General features: G+C 34.0%; 3 protein-coding genes across 6 annotated transcripts; 1 reads left to right on the forward strand and 2 right to left on the reverse strand.

The window, feature by feature from the left end:
- Nucleotides 1-1,139: 1,139 nt before the first annotated feature.
- Nucleotides 1,140-2,038, reverse strand: LOC18096954 (uncharacterized). Its single transcript, XM_024598193.2, has 2 exons — nucleotides 1,829-2,038; nucleotides 1,140-1,754 (listed from the first exon to the last, which is right to left on the reverse strand). The coding sequence occupies exons 1-2, from the start codon at nucleotides 2,001-2,003 to the stop codon at nucleotides 1,234-1,236; spliced, it is 696 nt and encodes a 231-aa protein (XP_024453961.1). The 5' UTR covers nucleotides 2,004-2,038; the 3' UTR covers nucleotides 1,140-1,233.
- A 4,950-nt stretch (nucleotides 2,039-6,988) lies between these two features.
- On the reverse strand, nucleotides 6,989-12,304 carry LOC7465482 (MND1-interacting protein 1). Of its 4 annotated transcripts, none has more exons than XM_024597413.2 (3): nucleotides 12,136-12,301; nucleotides 10,348-12,004; nucleotides 6,989-7,675 (listed from the first exon to the last, which is right to left on the reverse strand). In XM_024597413.2, exons 1-3 carry the CDS (start codon nucleotides 12,258-12,260, stop codon nucleotides 7,157-7,159), a joined length of 2,301 nt encoding a protein of 766 aa, XP_024453181.2. In that variant the 5' UTR covers nucleotides 12,261-12,301; the 3' UTR covers nucleotides 6,989-7,156. The 4 variants fall into 4 exon arrangements, with proteins under 4 accessions (XP_024453181.2, XP_002303476.3, XP_024453182.2 ...); XM_002303440.4 differs by having other exon boundaries at nucleotides 10,348-12,054; nucleotides 12,136-12,255; XM_024597415.2 differs by lacking the exon at nucleotides 6,989-7,675 and adding an exon at nucleotides 8,404-8,629 and having other exon boundaries at nucleotides 12,136-12,304.
- A 2,586-nt stretch (nucleotides 12,305-14,890) lies between these two features.
- LOC18096955 (plant intracellular Ras-group-related LRR protein 5) lies at nucleotides 14,891-17,658 on the forward strand. Its single transcript, XM_024596379.2, has 3 exons — nucleotides 14,891-15,575; nucleotides 16,261-17,177; nucleotides 17,270-17,658. The coding sequence occupies exons 1-3, from the start codon at nucleotides 15,041-15,043 to the stop codon at nucleotides 17,390-17,392; spliced, it is 1,575 nt and encodes a 524-aa protein (XP_024452147.1). The 5' UTR covers nucleotides 14,891-15,040; the 3' UTR covers nucleotides 17,393-17,658.
- The last annotated feature ends 2,052 nt before the right edge of the window (nucleotides 17,659-19,710 follow it).

Below are 19,710 nucleotides of genomic sequence, written 5' to 3' on the forward strand. Positions count from 1 at the left end.
AATTCTAGCTTCTTGTGTTTATAACTCTGGACTGGACTGGACTGGACTCTAGAGAGGTCGTTTTTAGCCAGCATTAAAAGTGTTGTCTGTATGTGTGCATGTCAATGTCTTGGGTAATTAGCATGCTATCTTTCCATTCAAAATATTTAAGAAATGTTTTTTTATTATCTTTTATGTATATGTGACGAGACAATCTTCATTTTATGTTAAGTGAAGTGGTCCTTAGGCTCCTTTGCCATGAGAAATCACCCCATAAGGCCAATCCATCAGAGCAATATTCTTGATCAAGTTTAGCCTTCTTTTCCTCTTCTTGTTATGGTGACGAGGTAACTGACACCTCTACATCAACTTTCAAAGAGCCCTAGTAATGGTATGCGGCGACAATTCTGAATCAACTTCAAGGGAAGAGCTAAAACCAAGTGCAGGTCTTGTTTACTGTTAAATCGCACGCAACTAAACTTTGACCAGAAACTGAACCAATTCTGCAGTCTAAGCAATCTTTAAAAGGAATAAATGCCGAAACTTGTTGACGAATATTCGTCCATTTCCCCAATACGAAGCTCTCCATCCACATTGAACTTCCATTACTTTCAGGAATCGCCAATCACTTGTGTGGAGGGGAAATCAAAGGAATATTTCCTTCCAAAGTTGCAAAATATATCATTAACTAATGATTAGTGGAATTAAGATGAGCAATGAGAACTCAAAAGCAAGTGCCAATAAGCAGATGGCAAATATATGTGTATATCCATCAACGGTAGTTTAGACAGTCCCCCCTCTCACTTTAGCAAGAATCTTGACAAAGAGACTACACTAATGCAACCTTTAAGAATGCTTTCCTAAAGGGCCTATTATCCCCAAGCTCTTTACACACCACAACAACCAAAATTTATTCTCTGGAATAGATTCTGCCACCCCGCCCCACCCAATCCTTCTTCAAGAACACCTATACTTTGGCCTTTTGTTTGAGCGTGTGGTCGGCCCCTTTCCATCACCAATCAAACACAAGATTTGGTTTTTCCTAACATTATGCTCCACTTAGGAAAACAAGTTGCAGCAGAAAAGAAGAGCACCATTTAATTTAATTAAACATGATCTATACTGTAGAAGAGTGAAGCTTTGCAGAGATTGAGAACCAATTATGTAATCAAAGAACCGATTTTATGTGACTTGGAAGAATACTCTAAAATGGTTTTTTTATATATATAGAGCCTTATACAGTATCTAGATACCTCAGTATAGACTTGCTATTTGAGGACTGCAGAAAACTTGGACTTCTTCTAGAGTTGCCCTGGAATCATCACCGAATATAGACTCCTTGCCGTCTTCTCTTTTAGCGTATGACAATCCCAGTCTGGACTTGGCTTGCCTCAAGTCACCAATTCCTGAATTGGTATCAGGTCCTGCAAACCCGCCCATGACAGGTGCTAGTGGAGGCCCGATTAGCAACCCATCAGCCCCAAACTGAGGTCCACCTCGAGCATAATCAAAGAGGGCTGCACCGCTGCCACCAACTTTGGGTAAGATGATGGGGTCAATTTTCTCAGTGTCTGTCCAATAGAAGAGAAATGCATCAAACGTGTCATAGTAATCATCTGTGCTTCTATAGCCTTCAGGGTTAAATGCACCAAACTTGAAGGACTTGTTTGTGTAACCTATGATCACACATGGTCCCTTGAAGTCAGAGCCATCATGGAAATTTGTCGCACTAAATCCGTCAATGGTGGCTTTGTAGCAGCACTTGAGCTCCCTACCTGTTCATAATTAATTTATCAAAAATGAGATTCTGCGAGAGAGGGAGAGGGAGAGGGAGAGGGAGAGATTTTACCCCTCAAGAATGTTTTGTCAACGAGAGATGTTGAGAAGGGAAGATCAACCTCGTGATACTTAGGTTGCGGTCTATCATTAGTATTTCTCTTGCCTATGTTCCAACCAAACAGGCTCTGAGGGCTTGTTTTCCTCCACACATGGCAGGCTGAGTTTGAGACACAAGCCATCTGCATGTAAGTGATCGAACAACATTCTCTGATATCCTCTAAAAAATTCAACTAAAATATGTAACCTTATCCTTAGAACTCTTGTGCGTGGCCCAACCCCTGATGACATGTTGCTTTTGTATTGGTCTAACCATATTATCATTTTTTAAAAAAGAAAAAAGAAAAAATGAAACTAGAACAAGTGTGGTAAACCAGCAGGGAAAGTAAATTAGCGTGTGCAATGCACATGCTAACGGGTGGGAGGAGTCTCTTTAGATAACACTAGTTACATGCCCCGCGCGATGTTGCAGATTAATTATTTTTTCATTTTATAAAAAGCTAAGATCTAAAAATATTAGGTTTTTTTGCAAAGTTATACCCAAGAGTCTTAGGTTTAGTTGCAACGTCTAATCCAAGAGTAATATTTATAATATTAATAATAACATTAAACTTGCATGGCCTAAATTTAAGTGGGTTTGACTGCAATACCAGATCCAATAGCATTGGACGTGGGTCTAACTGCAAGGTCGTGTCATAAATGTGTGATAATTAAATAGATTAGTTAAAAAGAAAAAAACAAAGAAAAAAAACCAACAGGAAAATAAAAACTAATGAAGAAAAAGAAAAAAAATTATGAATTAATTGGGTTAACCCTTCAAACCAGGTTAACCCGTCATACCTTGAATTCGCATCGTGAAAGTTTGATAATTAAAAAGAAAAAAAACAAACTAATGGGTTAACCCAGAATTAACTGGGCTAACTCGTCAAACCAGGTTAACCTGTCAAACCCGGAATCCGTGTCATGAAAGTTTGATAACTAAATAGAAAAAAAATTAACATTAACAATTTAAATTAAACAAAAAAAATTAATTAAAAAGAAAAAAAACAAAAGGATGAGCATTTTCACTGTGGACTGCACTGTACAGTCCACAGTCAAATGCATAAAAACAACAAAAAAACAAAAAGAAAAACTAAAGGCATCAGCCGAGAACTATTTAGAAAAAAATTTAATATTAATAAACTAAATTAATTAAAAAGAAAAAATAAAAGAAAAAAAACCTCTAAGAAGAAAAAAAACTAAATAGAAAGAAATTTAACATTAACAAACTAAACTAAACGAAAAAAAAAAGCAAAAAAAAAAAAATTCCAGGTTAACTCGTCAAACCAGGCTAACCCGTTAAACCCGGGATCCGTGTCATGAATGTCTGGTAACTAAATAAAAAAAAGTGAACATTAACAAACTAAATTAAACGAAAAAAATTAATAAAAAAAATAAAAAAAATCTGAGTTAACTCGTCAAACCATATTAACCCGTTAAACCTAGAATCTGTGTCGTGAAAGTCTGATAACTAAATAAAAAAAATTTAACATAAACAAACTAAATTAATCAAAAAAAAATTATGAAAAAAAAAAACAAAAAAAAAATTGACGGGTCAACCCAGAATTAACTGGGTTCACCCGTGAAACCAGGTTAACCCGTGAAACTCGAGATATGTGTCATGAAAGTCTGATAACTAAATAGAAAGAAATTTAACATTAACAAACTAAACTAAATGAAAAAAATTAATTAAAAAGAAAAAAAGCAAAAAAAATATATTTCTAGGTTAACTTGTCAAATCAGGTTAACCCGTTAAATCCGGAAAACGTGTCATGAAAGTCTGATAACTAAATAAAAAAACTTTAACATTAATAAACCAAATTAAACAAAAAACTTTTGTTAGAAGAAAAAGAATAAAGAAAGAAGCAAAAAAAAATCCCAAAAGGCATAAAAAACAGCTAAAAAAATAAGACAACTTAAAAAAAAAAAAAGCAAAAACGGATCAGTGTTTTACTGTGGACTGCACTGTGCAATCCACGGTAAAACACTGATCCGTTTTAATATATGTTACAATTAATTAAAAAGAAAAGAAAAAAAAATTCGGGTTAACTCGTCAAATCAGGTTAACCCGTCAAACCCGGGATCCGTGTTATGAAAATTTGATAACTAAATAAAAAAATTAACATTAACAAACTAAATTAAACAAAAAATACACAAAGATAAAAGCAAAAAAAAACCCATAAAGGCAATAGAAAACCAAAAAAAAAAAACAGAAAAAAATAAAAAATAAAAACAGAAAAAAATGGGAAAAAAATAAAAACAAAAAAAAACAAAAAAAAAAGAAAAAGAAAAAAAGAAAAAGAAGAAGACAAAAAAAAAGGGAAAAAAAAGGGAAAAAAAAAAAAAAAAAAAGAGAGGACTGCTCAGCATTTCACTGTGGACTTGCACAGTGAAACACTGAGCAGTTTTAGTTTTTTCTTAATGTGAGTTGTCTTTTGACGGCTAAGCAGTGACTTTCATAGCGATGTTCAAACCCTTGTGCCTTGCTCTTCATAGTGGTCTAACAAGTGTTTGTAGTGGCGTGGTGGTTGAAAATAGATAATTTTTTTTTCTTTTTTTTCCCCCTTTTTCTTTATGGATTGCCAAAATTGAGAGTTAATAAATTGTATTAAATTTTATTTTTTTATTGTTATTTATTTATTTTTAGATTGATTTATTTATTTGATTTTATCCCTTAGCATTTGATTCCATTTAATTTTTATATTAAGTTTGGTCCTTATTCTTTTGATTGTTATTTTTTTTTATCATTTTTTTATTTGAATTTCTTTTCAATTTCATCCCTAAGTATTTTGTTTCATTTTATTTCTATGTCGAATTTTGTCTTCTTTGTTTTAATTGCTATATGTTTAACATGCAATTTATTTTTCAGATATTCTTTGCACATCTCTTTTTATTTTTGGCCAATCAAAATGTTCATGCAATACATCTAAATTTTTAGCAACCCCAAAGTGACCCATTAAATCACCCTCATGTGCTTCACAAATAAGTAATTCACGTAAAGAATTAGCAGGAACACACAGTCTATTCTCTTTAAAAAAGTAATCATCCATCATATAAAATTTTTAAAAGCCAAATGTCCACATGCTTTGTAAGTCTCGGCAAAGTTAGAATCATTAGCATATAATTTCTTCACATGTTCAAAGCATAGCAATCTAGTTTTCATAGTGTTTAAAAGAACATGTTGCGTGAAAGTGCATCAGCCACTATATTTTCCTTACTTTGTTTATACTTGATTATGTAAGGAAAAGTTTCTATGAATTCAATCTATTTAGCATGCCTTCTATTCAACTTTAATATGCAATAACCTTCATACCAAAAAACAACATATCTTAGTTTATAGGTTGTTCTTCTATACCTAGGTATCAAAAACCTGTGTATGATCAGTTTACGGTAAAATTAAACCCCGAATTGAAATCTCAAGCAAACAATATCAAAATAAAACCTTAATTTTATTTGCGGAGCGATTTTACCCCTAATAAAAGTATATGAAATTTCAATTGATTATAAGGTGGTTTGCTTAGGGTTCTTTATGATTTGTGTTTTCACTACAGATCTGAAAATAGGTTTTAAATAACATTTAATTTTCCTTTTTCTTTTACTTTTGTTTATACTACTAAAATGTTTAGAGATAATAACAAAATAAAATAACACCCTTTTTTTTGTACTAAGCTGTTGAAAAAAATAATAATTTACGATACACATTGCAACTTAAGGAACACTAAGAAAACAAGCATTACTACCTTTCTATTATGCACCACCGTCATCTTATCACCACAATCTTATACTTTGTATGCTTTAGTAATACGATTTTTAATTAAAATGATATCTTAAAAAAATTATTTTTAATATTAAAATATCTAAAACATCAAAAAATATTTTTTAAAAAATCAATTTAAAACACAGGTTAGAATTGCAAAAACAAACACAAAGTCCTATTATGGTCTCAAAAGCAGCCTATGCTTAATTGATCTAAGGTAAGTGCTTCGAAAATAATTGGCTTCCGTACATGTATTAGATGTGATATTTTTTTTTAAAAGTCTCAATATGACAATTTGAAACTTAATTATTCATCTTATATTTTGACAAAAAAAAAAAACAATGTGTCATCCATAATTTCTCATATTCGAGTCATTATGGTGGCTGTAAAAACAAAGTTCTTGTTTTTGCCACTCCAAAATCCATTTTAAACTTGTTTTTTGACCTAAGACGTTTAGAAAATACCTTTGAAACCTTGTTAAACCAATTAATACCTTCAAAAACACAAAAATAGCCTCAAAATTAGTAAGCAATCCAAAATAAAAAATCTTCTCAAGCTCAGATATGTTTTTTCAGGTGCTTTCAATGTAAAAAGAAAACACTTAATCTTAATTTTTCTAATTATATGAAACCATTTGATATAAAAATTGATCGTTTTAACGACCGAAATCATCTCTAATGAAAATTTTATTTCTCTATGCTGGAATCCAGCGACCCTCTTTCTCTTCTCTACAAAAAATAATTGAAAAAAAAGAAAAATAAAATTTAGTATCAAAATTAAATTTTTAAAAATTATAGGAACTAGTTAAACCTAATATTTTTTTAAAAAAATATAGAACTAAAATAAACTTTTCAAATAAATCTCAAAATCATCACCTAATTTACCCGTTCTTTTCACTTAAATCCTTACTTTGCATGGATAACAACCAGATCCATAAATTTTGTTTTATTAACAATCATATTAAATTAATTACATGTTTATTTGAAATTTATTTGACATGTATTGAAGAGATGTAATCCAAGTTTTTTTTGCTATAAAAACAAACACATGACTTGTATCAACAAGAAAAAAGGGATGATTTACGCAGTAATTGTTACATGTATTTCATTGTTCTAACACGTCAATGGAGATAACAAATCAATTTACTATACAAAGCAGAAAGCAAGGCTAACAAAATTAACCTCTCCGGAGTGATATTCACCCCTTTCTTTTTAATATATTTGTTTCTTTTTTAAGTCCACGTGTATTCATTTTTATTATTTTCTCTAATTAATTTCAAATTGTATGCTAATATTTTCCAATCTAAACACTAACGTCATATTTGGTACGAATATATTTCAAGCAAATGACAGCAACAAAGCAGAATTGCATCGAGGCTGGCTGAAAACATGTTTTTATTTACATACATCCAGTGTATTTAGCTGAAGTACCAGCAGTAAGACGAGTATATGTAAAAAGAAGTTCCCATAGCATGCCAGTATATGATTGCATATACATACCAGGGGGAAAACTGCGTTTTCTTTTTATTCTTATGCCTAACTTTGTCTATGAACTCGCACCAAAAACACGGATTCTCTGTTCAATTGGAACCCGGCAGCACGGACAAGTAGCTTTCCCCTTCTTCCCGTAATTATCACTGCAACTTGCACATATAACTTGGTGAGCACAAGGGAGAAAAACAACAGAGACTTCATCTTTTAGACAAATCATGCATTCCCTGTCACAGTTGGCTCCTTTCTCAGACGAATTTTCCAGTTTATCTAATTCATGAAGCAACCTAGCAATTGTTTCTCCTTGGGGCTTTGCCCTCTCAGACTTTCCCGAGGGTAAAGCATTTGACTGATTATTCAACTCAGTGGACTCTGCAGCAGATTTCAGGCGTGAAAACTCTTGTTCAAGTCTTTGGAGATCATCCTTGTGGCGCTGGAAGTCAATCTCTATCTTTAGGCGCAAAGCCTCAAGCTTCCTTTTATTTTCAGCCTCAGCAGCTTCCTTGGCGCATCTTTCCTCTTCCACTAAGGTCAAAGCTTGCTCTTTGGCCTTCATCTCCTGCCTCCACTTCACCTGTAATAATAACATTTCATGGAATAACTGCTTCCCTACTATAGTTTAAGATAAGTAGAATGCATCCATAACCAATTCTGGAAACAAAGAACTGATAACTTAAACAGTTGCGGCAAAATTGAGAACTAGGCAACTAGGTTGCTAACTATATCAAACAGTTGGTTCTAAGACAACTGGTGCGATCCAGAAAAGGCGTCTTGAAGGAATACAGCCTACCAAATGGCTTAGTAGACCATGAAAAACAGAATGTTGGCAACAAAATTCAAAGACACAAGCACAATAAACTAGGATAGATTTTATTTTAAACGGTGTTTAACTTGCAGATTCCAGCTTTCAAAAATAATCTCAAGTTTTATCATATAGTCTAAACTAGAGAGTGCAACAAGGAATCAGTATTCATTCAACCATAATCAAAATTTGATCACATATCAAACAAAACAAACAGAAATAATTGAGAGTTTCAATCAAAACTATGGAACAATGGTGTCAAAGCAATGCATGCATATTCTCAAAAGCCACAGATAATAATTATGAAATATTGACCAGTTTTGGAACATCAAATGCATCATAAAATATGAAATAAAGATAAGTAAAATAGATAAGCGTATGGCTAAATGTATATGATGTCACGAACAAGTAACAATGTATGGATAAATGTATTTTATCATGTAAACAATGAAAAATCACTAGGCTTCTCTAAATCACATCACCATCGAAACAAAAGGATAGTTTGGTAACCTTCTTTGATTGCATTCTCACTCAGTTTTATGTAGTAAACTGATAAAGGAAAGTAGACAATGATTCAATATAAAGCTTAAAAAGGTTATGGAAGTTCTGTATCCAGGCAAACTACCACTTTGGAGTGCATTTTGAGGGTCATGGCACCTAGCTGGTCTCACTGGTGTTACCTTGCATACCCATGCAACTTTGCACCAGTAGGAGGGGCCACACACTCTAAAAAAGAATAAGATAACACGTAAGCTTACAGGTCCACATAATCATGGGACATCAACTAGTTCTTACAAGAAAGAAAGAAGATGGGACAAGGAAAATTCTAAAGATTACGATTGTAGATCCAGTTTTTTATTAAATAATAATAAACAAGTATTTCAGGTCGCAGACATTGGAAATCTTGAAAGTTTTTGCCATTCCCTTCCTACTTTCAATGATGTATAACTAATCTTTCCCGAGTAATATTTTCTCATTTAAGATGAAGAGAGGAATGAAAAAGGTTTCTTGAGAGAGTCCCAGTAGAGCCTTAATTTACATTTACCAGTACTTACTCAAAACCTGTCTCCAACAATCAAAACATTTCCTCACAGAGCAAGGCCTCACCTATACATTGATTAAATATACAATCATTTCTCACTAGACTTGCACTTAAATCAACCAAAAGGTTTGATTTCATGACCAAAATCTAGCCATTGGATGTAACGTGACAACAATGGAGCATCATCTTTCCACTAATAGTGTATCTGCCTTTTTAATTTTGCTTAAGTTAATGCATGCCATTAAGGATACAAACAGATCATACTCATTTATTAGAACCTCATGTTTGTAATTCTAAATGAAGTCCATGCCAAATCACTTGCAGCTAGCCTAAAATGTCATCCACCTAGAGGAAGGGGTAGCTCAATCAACTGAAGCAGATAAATATAACAGATGGAATGATATTGAAAAGGCATGTTTATGGACTTTAAACAAACTATAACTACCCTCATTGCTTCTTCTTCGAATAAGTTGAGCTCCAAGATCAGACACAGAGGAACACAACATCAAAGACAAAAAGTTATTCTATCAATAAGTCATACAAGACCATGTAGCCTTTGGTTCTATAAAACTCTAATCCCAGTATTAGAGTCCCAACCAGTTAAGAGGTAGGAATCACGTGGTATGGTGGTAGAATATAATATCTACTATCTAGAGCTAAGTGATGCATTATTTCACATTCATTTCATCCTTGCTGTGTTCTTAGTCACATGTAAACCTTGCTTAGCAGGAGATTAAACTTTCAGTTTTCCTCTGAGACATGTACATCTTTGTCTTCCTATATGACTACTGTAGGAATACCAAATAAGACACTATTTTGTTTTAACTAATGGACTTCATGAATTTTGATTCTATAACCTTTTGGTCTGTGAAACTCTACTCCCAATAATTAGAATCACAACCAGTTAAATGGTAGAAAGCATGTGGTTGAATACAAGTGACTGGAGCTAATTAATGCATTTTTTTTTCAGATGCATGTGATTTTTCTTTTTTTAAATTCACTTGCACTGTTTCAGCTAGCCCTATAAGATTCTTGCTTAGTAAGAGGTTAAACTTATGCTTTCATCCGAGACAAATGTGCATTTTTATCTTCCTATCTGATCACTACAGCAATACTACACCATTTTGCTTTAACTAGTGAACTATATAATTCCAAAGGCTCATCTTCTGTCTCTCACACTCCAGGTTTTTCCTTCTGTTGGGGGCGGGTGTGTGGAAGCAGTGTTGAGTACTTGAATGATTTATCCTTAAATAAAGCATGCTAAGAGATACTCACCAGTCTCACAATTCACTGTACCTTAATTACAACATGAAACTGTGACAACACATGTAGGCAGGAAAACTTGTTGGTGCTTGTGCATGTGTGTGTGTCCTGGATTTAGGTAGATAGATGTATAACGCACCTCAGCTTCCTTCTGAGCCTGCTCAATTTTGCCCAAACATCGCTGCAACTCCTTGATCTTCTCTTTCTCATCTGCAATCTCAGCCTGCAGCTTAGTTTTCTGTTTCTCCCAAGCCAAAAGCCTCTTCAGGCACTTTTTCTCCCTCTTTGCTACCTCCAAACATGTTGTTACTGACTCTGATGCGCTTAACTTAGAAGCTTCCATCTCTGCCCTGATTTCAGCATTCTCTGTCTCCAGCCGTCTCACAGCTGCATTTGCCCTGTCCACTTGACTGCTAGCCTTCCTTAAAGCATTCTCCATCTCAGACAGCCTCTTCATGGTAGAGTCCTCCAGAGTCTGTTTCCCCTTCTTTAATCGCTGGGTCTCCTCCCTTTCCATCCTCAACATTTTAAGTTCTGTTAAATCACTACTAAGCTTTCTGGCAGCTTGCATTGCCTTCTGATGTGCCCACTCCTTCCGCTCCTTCAATTGTTTCTCAAGATCCTTTATCTGTTGAAGCAGGGTTACCATCATCTCATCCTTCTGATCTTCTCCTACAATCTCCAAATTCTCATCAAGCTTCAAATTCTGAAGCTTGCTCAGCATCAAACTAACTCCATCTTCGTTCTTCAAATTCTGAGACTCCTCACCCTTCTCGACCATACCTTCATTTGCCTTTACAACTGGGGCAGCATCCCCACCTGCAGTAACACTCATACAAGCCTGAGATTGCAACTGAGGTTGCATCTGCATCTGTTTTGAATTAGCCCTAAAACCAGCAGCAAAAATTGCAACATTCCTCTTCAATAAAGACTTCATTGAAGGCGATAGATTAAACCTTTTAGGACACTCAATATCCTTATGCAAAGACATTTCTGCACTATAAGAGAAAAGCCCATTAACTGAAAACTCAGATCCTCCCCCACTTCCAAATCCCCATCCTCCATGAAACCTACACAAAGCCGGGGCCACAACACCAATCCCATTACCATTATCATCCCCACCAACACTCTCTACATTAGTCTGAACATTACCACTCCCATTCCCTGGCAAACTCGCAATAGGAATTTCAAGCGCACTTGCTCTACCCACATGAAGATCACTCATCAACAAACACCACATAGCATCACCTTTACTCAAATGTGGCTTAACTTGTTGCAACAAACAAACCAAACCCGCAAGAGAATACTCCTCTAGTTGCCTTAAATCATCAAAAACAAGCTCAGTTTCATCTGCATTTCCGGTACTACCACCACCACCACCACCACAATTATTATTATTATTATTATTATTCAAAAAGGCCAATGAATTGTGCAATATATTAGTTAGCACATCCATGCCACCATAACAATGCCCATTGCGCAAAATGGCCTTTAACGCAACATCCTCATCATAACCTAATCCAACAAGCTTAGAAATGGCTTCTTTGTACAAGAATTCAAGATTTTTTAAAAGAATCTCTTCCAATTGTTCCTCAGTACAATAACCCCATCCGTTATCATCAAAATTAGAATTGGAGTTATTGTCGTTGTTGCTATGGGTTGGATCGTGAAGGCCCAGATGGTAAGCTAAGGGTTTGAGACCCGATTCAAGAAGGGTTTTGGCATAAACACAGGGATCGAATTCAGTGTAATTGGCAGGACGGGGAACCCTCCGATTAGCACGGACATGTTTCTCTCTTGCAGTGCAACCCATATAGATTTATTTATGGAAATACAAAATCAAGAACTGTATAAAAGGATAGATATACGAGAATATAATAATTAAAGTAGGAATATTTGCAAATAGATAGAAAGAAAGAACACTTACAGGTGGTGGTGGAGGAGGAGGAAGAGATTGGGGAGCTTGTTTGGTGATTGTCTGGGGTGAGTTTTGGTGAATTTTGTGTGTGCGAGAGAGAGCGCGAGACAAAATGATGACAAGGGAAAAGGCATGCAGGCAGCTGAGGTTACTCGTATAGTTGGGTGGGCTTGCAAGAAGTTTGGTGGCTTGCTGCCCAAAAATAATTAGGGCAAGTCTTGAATTAATAATCCCTCTAACTATCGAGTAATTCTCAATTTATTATTATAACAAGAGTTACATAGTATAGAAAAATCATTGTAGATTAGTTGAGGTTTTACTGTAAATTATAATAGTAATTTTATTTTTAATTTTTTATATTTTCACAAGTGAATAAATGTTTATTTGACTTTCTACCATAAGAGTATTCAAGTTTTTTTAATTTTCAAATACAGTTAAAAAACGCTTTTAGACTTAAAAAGATAAAAAAAAAAAAGCTTTGTTTTTGGAGGTATTTTGATTTTTTTACATGGATATTTTGTGTAATTAAGAGGACCATAGGCGGCGTTTTAGTATTTTCATGATATATTTGTTATTTTTTAATTGAAAAGTTGTGGACGCGTATTTTTCACATCCCAACAAGTGGGCAGCACCCATACCATTAAGGAAGCGTGTATGACGCTTCCTGGTGGCCAACTGTGGTCATCTGTCGTCTAACTGGATGCACAATAATGCCATCTTCCATATGTTGTGTCACGTATAGGCAGATAATGGTTGGATTGTCGTCAGTAATCAATTGTTTGTGTTTTTTCTTTCTTTTCTCTCTCCTGACAACTAAAGTGCACAATTGTCTTTTTTGTTTGCGACTCTATTAGGGCATGTTTGTGCCGACACATGCAAGCTCAGTGCACCCGAGAATTTGAAAAAATTATATTTGCATGTTTTTTCTTGATTCGATGTTTTTTGGTAAAGATATATGAAAATATACCGATAAAATCTTGGTTCATCAATAGCCCTCGTCTTTTTGATATAATAATATGCAAAGACTTTAATTAATCTCTCAATTCGGGTAGAGTGATGAGAAAACATTTATTAATAATAAATATATTTTTACACGAACAAAGTTAGCATAGTGTGTAACTATTTGATTGGCTACATGATATATACATTAACACTAAAAAAAGCATCAATCCTTCCCATCAATAACACAATAAGACACAATAAAAAACAAATCATTTTTCTCTACTTTTCATGAGGTACTTGCAAGGAAGAGTAATTATTCTGTATTATTACTTCACTTTTCACAAGTAGTAAGTTGATATGACCAAGGTATATAGATGTTTTAGGTCACCAGGTAAACACGTCATTCAAGAACTTCACACGGAACATATCTTCATACATAATCATTCACTCTTCTAAACTCTTTTAATTATACTTTCATTCTCTCCTACAAATTACTAATTTAAGCATTAGAATGTTCTTTATTATGATAAAAGACTTTTGTTTTGCAAGGAATACAGAGTTTAGAGACAAAGTCCACGTTCAAGTCCAAACACTTTGGCTCAAAACGCAACTATGAAAAATCCAAATTTAATATGAAGTTTCATCAAATTTTTTTTGAAAAATAAATTTGCACACTCTAAATAACAAGAGTTTGTCAAAAACACTATATGAGCCAAAAATTAACATATAAATAAAGCTAGTAAACTAGAAAAGATGCTGTTTTTCACCACTCTTTCCCTATTACTATCAACTAGAAATGGCTCTCATAATTCATCAAAAATCATGCTTTTCTATATTATTGTGTTCCTTTGGGTGTAATATATTTAAAAATAGTTGTGTTATGTATCTTTTTAGTTTGTTGAGATTTTTTATTGGGTGCTTTCCTTTATTTTTGCTTCTTTTAGTGCATGGAGGTAACGAGAGACTTCAATTTTACAAAAGTAATTGTTAATGTTTTTGACGAGGGAGGAGGGGAGAGTCTCTACGGAGGAATTCTTTTGTCTTTATGCCTTCCCTTCTCTTCCTTAAATTCACAATTCATCTTTTCTCTCTCTTTTTTATACTTTGCTAGTGGGCCCCTTAGTTCATATATATTATCGTTTCTTTCAAAATAAAATAAAATTATATGCAATTGACTTCATTGACTTGCTTAATTCACATAATTTAAAACATTTACCCTTAGAGATCATCCATAAAACAATTTACCTTGATTTTAATTCTTGTAAGCACCGTAGAGATAACGGAACGGAATTTAATATTAACGTGATTTGATTAACCTGTGCCCATCAGGACTTGAGAGCTGATAGATACAAGCCTTGAATGCTGTCGATAAAAGCACAGATAAGAAGCAAGAAAAACAATAAAAAAAAATGAGAAGATACCTTAACATGGAGAGTGGATAGATGCCATGGAAGCCATAGCACGTCACGAGGTAAGAGAGGAAAAAAACACTTTATGTGGCGATGACTTTTTCGTTACCTTTGATGGCATTTTCATCGCAGTGCTCACCCAAGATGTCAGGGTGAAGTAACGCCAAATTCTGTGTGCAGACTTTTTGTTCACAGTCATCAGCTTTCTTCCAAAATAAAAATCTTGTACTGTTTTTAACCTTTCATAATTTCGATCTCTTTTCCTGATATTAGTCAAGGTGTAAAATGTTGAATAGAATAATACTAACGGTAATTAATTAACAAAATAAAATAAAATTATGCGTTCTCCCTGTTATCTATCTATCTATCTGTATATAGCAGTACATGCTTTGTTTCCAAAGTTAATATCTCCTTTTAATTTAATTATTCCATAGATTAGACCGGTGATAATTATATAAATTCAGTAGCTGTAACCATTTCCAGTTCAAATCATATTCAATAAGAAATAAAACAAAGTTCACATATACAGCCCATTTGTAGGCTTCCTCAAGATCGCTATAGCCATGGCTGTGAAAACCAGCAAAGATCAAGACCCTTCACCTGCTCTTTTAGATGCAGTGGAAGAAATCATGAGACTCTACAAATCACTACCGTCAAGACCCTCCATCGAAGAAGTTGAAGCAGCCATTTCTGTGATCAAGACTGTCAACAATGAAGAGCAGGCAAAGCTTGATGATATTTCAGACCAGGAATGTCCTCAAGATGTCCCACGGGAGCTCTTCTCCGTGCTACAACAAGCGAGAAAGACCGCGTTGTTGTTTAAAAGCCATGAACAGAGAAAAGAGGCTCTTCAATTGGTTGAAGTTGACAAGATGTTCGAGACCTTTGATGGGTTGATTCAAAAATCTTCTCTGTTGGTTTCCGGTGGTACTCAGAAGGAGAAACTGGTTTCTATCAGTGAGTCAGTTGAGGAAATTGAGAAAGAAAGTGTGGTTAGTGATGAAAGTTTGATCAAGAAGAGAGAAGATGGAGAATCGAAGAAAGATAGCTTCAAGGGTTTGGCGAAGAGCTCTTCCTCGAAAGCTACTTTCTTTTCAGGTAAAGAAAAAAACTTTCTTTAATGTTTCCTTTGTGTTTGGCTTCAAGAGTTTGTATATGCATATACTTGAAGATTGTAGGATCTTGGTATTCAAAGACAAACTATATTGATCACTTTAATTCTTACATGTTCAGATTTCAGAACATTAAAAACGGGAGAGAACAAAATTAAACTTGTCTAAATTCAGTTGTGTATTTGAAAGTTCAAGAATATCTTGGTTGTTCTTGACTCATATATGCAATTTCAGAAATGAAGTTTTGTTGTCAATTCGATGTGATTATTTAAAAGAATATTGTGCTGGAAGAGAAGAAGGTAGTTTTTCGTAATCGATTTAGGTTTGTTTACTTATGATCTTACATCCTATCAATAAGATGTTTGAATTAACTTCTGTGCTGTTGAGTTCTTCTGTTAAATTCTGGTTGAACATGTAGTTCTCTTTATTGCTGATTCTATGGATAGCCAAAAAGAGATGCCTGGACTGCTCAAGTGCTGCTTGTAGTACCAGGTTGAGTGTGAGGCTTAAAGTAAGGATGAAAAGGCAAAAGAAACAAAATTCTAATTTGGAATGAAATTCTTATTTTGTTTCCTGTAACGATATGGTATTCCAGCTCCATTTCAGTTTTTCCTAATCTGAATATCCTACTCTCTTTTTTTAACGCGTGGATGTGTTTTGGTGCATTACAGGTGAAGTGGGCACTGAGAAATTAAGTCTAATGAAGGTGGCAGCGATCATAGAAAATTCTGCAAAAACTGGAGCTGTAGTTCTTGATCTTAGAGGCAAGTTGATGGATAAAGTTGAGTGGCTCCCTCTGTCAATTGGGAAATTATCAGTTATTACCGAATTGGACTTATCCGAAAACCAAATTATGGCACTTCCATCCACCATTAATAACCTCAAAGCCTTGACAAAGTTGGATGTCCACTCAAACCAACTAATAAACCTTCCTGAGTCATTTGGGGAGCTAATCAATCTCACCGATCTCGATCTCCATGCAAACAGGTTAAGATTATTGCCAGCTTCTTTTGGGAAGTTGACAAACCTTGAGAATCTTGATTTGGGTTCAAATCAGTTCACTCAGTTGCCAGAGACTATTGGGAGTTTGACCAGCTTGAAGAAATTGAACGTGGAAACAAATGAACTTGAGGAGCTTCCACACACAATTGGAAGTTGCACGTCACTAGTGGAGCTGAGATTAGATTTCAATCAGCTCAGAGCTCTTCCCGAGGCAATTGGAAAGCTGGCTTGTTTGGAGATTCTTACTTTGCACTATAACAGAATTAGAGGGTTACCAACAACGATGGGCCATCTTTCCAATTTGAGGGAACTTGTTGTAAGCTTCAATGAACTAGAATTCATACCTGAAAACCTGTGTTTTGCAGAAAATCTCAGGAAATTGAATGTTGCAAATAACTTCGCGGATCTAAGAGCATTGCCACGAAATATCGGAAACCTTGAATTGCTCGAGGAGTTGGATATAAGTGATGATCAGATCAGAGTCTTGCCAGATTCTTTTAGGCTCTTGTTAAAATTGGTAGTTTTTCGTGCTGACGAAACTCCTCTGGAAGTTCCACCAAGACAAGTAACTACATTGGGCGCTCAGGTAACGTTTGATGAACAACTTTTGGCTTACCAATTACTAAATTCTTACCTGTTTCACACTTGAGACTGACTTATTCAACTTCCGTTCATCAGGCTGTTGTTCAGTTCATGGCTACACTTGTTAACAAGAGAGACACAAACCCTCAATTGTCAAAGAAGAAGAAGGGTTTTTGGCACAGGGTCTGCCTAATCTTTTGGCCTTGCCGGAGCAACTAAACCCTCTAGTTGACCAATGCTTGAAGTCATATACATGTTTATCGTTGATGTGCATAAGCTGAAATGTCCTGCTTTTCCGACAAGTTTTCATTTTGTATTGGTTAATGTATAAATCATTCCTTGAGACAACGCTGGCTTTGTTTAGTTCAATTGTAATTAAGGAGAAACAATGTAAAGGCATTCCTATTCTGCAAAATCATTTCTACTGTGAGATACGTTATCTGTAATTTTCTGCAATTATTTTAAGAGATGAACTATTCTTTAAACTACCCTTATTTCCTTCTTGTACATCATCACTTTTGGTTCGAGACTCGTGTAGAATGGCTCCTGTGTATGAAACAAAGGTATTTGAGTTGCGGCAAAATGTTTCAAGTACAATTGGTGTCAGTAGGAGCACTCACTGGCCTATCCTGAACCATTACATCTTGCATAGCAGAAATGAGAGGTTTTTTTTATAACTGTTAATATTTTAGTTTACGAGTATATTTTGATTAATTTTATAAAATTTTTAAAATTAATAATTATATAAACCTTTAACAATTTGTAATACTTAAACTAGTAATATCTGATAAACAAATTCAGAACTTGCTACAGTCATTAGAATTACAAAATAAGAGGATTTTGCTAATACCTTCGGTATATCAACAAACTCTGATTACAATTTATAAAACATGCAGTGTTCATCAATCCCTGAGATTTTTGCTAGGTTACATCACTTGACAACAGATAAAAATCTAAAAATCTTGATAGAAGTCTTTATTTCATTAATTTTATTTTTAAAAAAATTAAAAATCTTATTTATAATAAGTCTAGATGTAGAATATTTATAAGAAAAGATTCTCATCGAAAGCTACATGGGTAATAAAAATCAATTAACAGCATCATTATAAGATTAAACAAATCCTTGTAAATCCTAAGGATTAAATAAACATTACAATGAAAGTAATTATATCATAAAACTAAAAAAACTGCGTCCGAGTCAACATCCAACACTGGTTGGCCCAGCCTACCTGATCTTGGGTTTGAACAATTTAAAAACTCTAAATGTTAGTACTTATCTCTGAAAGACGAATGATCATGGCGATAAACCATCTGTATGATCGGCCTCTCGTCAAACTTATCCCAAACAAAGTGGGAATCTGTATCATACATCTCTGAAATGGAGCCATCATCCAAGTCTTCTTTTATCTGAGAGCAACTCCCAATATTTGTATGATCATGAGCATTGGACAGGCCTCGAAAGCCATAGTTTATCTTAGGGATAACGTTCTTTTTTTCTTTTTTCTTTTTTTTTAAGATGGAATGTTACTGTAATATTGGTACGTGGAGCATTGATTGAGGTTGACCATTTAAGCTACTTTTAAAAGAAACCTTGTTTCAAACCAGTTGGCTTAAATCTGTGGTCGGCACCCCGTTTTTTCAGTTTTAAACAAGAGTGGACCAATTCGAGTGATGTTTCGAACGTGGATGAGTTGTTTTTAAATGTGTTTTTTTATCTAAAAATATATTAAAATATTATTTATTATTTTATTTTTTTAAATTATATTTTGATATGAATATATTAAAACAATTTAAAAACATAAAAAAATTAAATTTTAATCTAACTGTTCGGCCTCAATCCCAAAAGGACACGAGGTGTTGTGGGAAAAAATGTTATCCTCCTTTTAGTTTCATCACTACCTTTATATTTTGTATCAGAATCTTCCCACATGCAAAACTTTTCAATCCATGGATTTCAAATTACCAGACATTTTTATATACATAAAATTCAAGGTAAGCGGAGTTTTATTCTTCGAAAGAAGTTTTATGGGTTTTTTTGAACTTTATTAATTAAAGGTATTTTAGATATTTCATAACCTTTAAGCCGTTCATCCGCCCTATAGTTTATTTCTATTTTATTTTGGTCGCTGGTTCAACTTTATATATAGAAGTTTTTTTTTCTGCATATACGTTTTAGAACCAGGTTTGCCTGGCCAAGTAGCATGGTGGACCTGCATGTCGAGATGTGTGGCCCTGGCAGCATAACACAAATTTCAGTTTTCTATGTTTTTTGTTTAATGATTAAGCTATTTTTAGCTTCCTAAAAATTAATTACTTTTTTTTTTATTTTTTATTTAAATATTTATAATATAATCCGAATCACATTCTTAAATTATTGTGTGTGGGTGTTTATATTATTGGTCTTTTATTGAAAATTATAAATTCCGAAAAATAATAAAATTATAGATAAAATGAAATCTTTTTAGTATTCTCAATCTATTTTATAATAATAAACATCAGGAAAATGAATATAGCATCAAGAAGTTTATTAATTATTT

The sequence above is a fragment of the Populus trichocarpa genome, chromosome 3 (assembly GCF_000002775.5).
Source record: "Populus trichocarpa isolate Nisqually-1 chromosome 3, P.trichocarpa_v4.1, whole genome shotgun sequence".
Classification (NCBI taxonomy): domain Eukaryota; kingdom Viridiplantae; phylum Streptophyta; class Magnoliopsida; order Malpighiales; family Salicaceae; genus Populus; species Populus trichocarpa.

What these genes read in the sequence shown, in the direction of transcription:
- LOC18096954 (XM_024598193.2), bottom strand. Translation starts at nt 2,003, where the DNA reads ATGCAGATGGCTTGTGTCTCAAACTCAGCCTGCCATGTGTGGAGGAAA. An exon ending in TGACAAAACATTCTTGAGGG is followed by an intron (nt 1,755 to 1,828) that starts GTAAAATCTCTC and finishes AATTATGAACAG; the next exon opens with GTAGGGAGCTCAAGTGCTGC.
- LOC7465482 (XM_024597413.2), bottom strand. Translation starts at nt 12,260, where the DNA reads ATGCCTTTTCCCTTGTCATCATTTTGTCTCGCGCTCTCTCTCGCACAC. An exon ending in CTCCTCCTCCACCACCACCT is followed by an intron (nt 12,005 to 12,135) that starts GTAAGTGTTCTT and finishes TTGCACTGCAAG; the next exon opens with AGAGAAACATGTCCGTGCTA. An exon ending in AGGCTCAGAAGGAAGCTGAG is followed by an intron (nt 7,676 to 10,347) that starts GTGCGTTATACA and finishes TTATTATTACAG; the next exon opens with GTGAAGTGGAGGCAGGAGAT.
- LOC18096955 (XM_024596379.2), top strand. Translation starts at nt 15,041, where the DNA reads ATGGCTGTGAAAACCAGCAAAGATCAAGACCCTTCACCTGCTCTTTTA. An exon ending in GAAAGCTACTTTCTTTTCAG is followed by an intron (nt 15,576 to 16,260) that starts GTAAAGAAAAAA and finishes GGTGCATTACAG; the next exon opens with GTGAAGTGGGCACTGAGAAA. An exon ending in TAACTACATTGGGCGCTCAG is followed by an intron (nt 17,178 to 17,269) that starts GTAACGTTTGAT and finishes TCCGTTCATCAG; the next exon opens with GCTGTTGTTCAGTTCATGGC.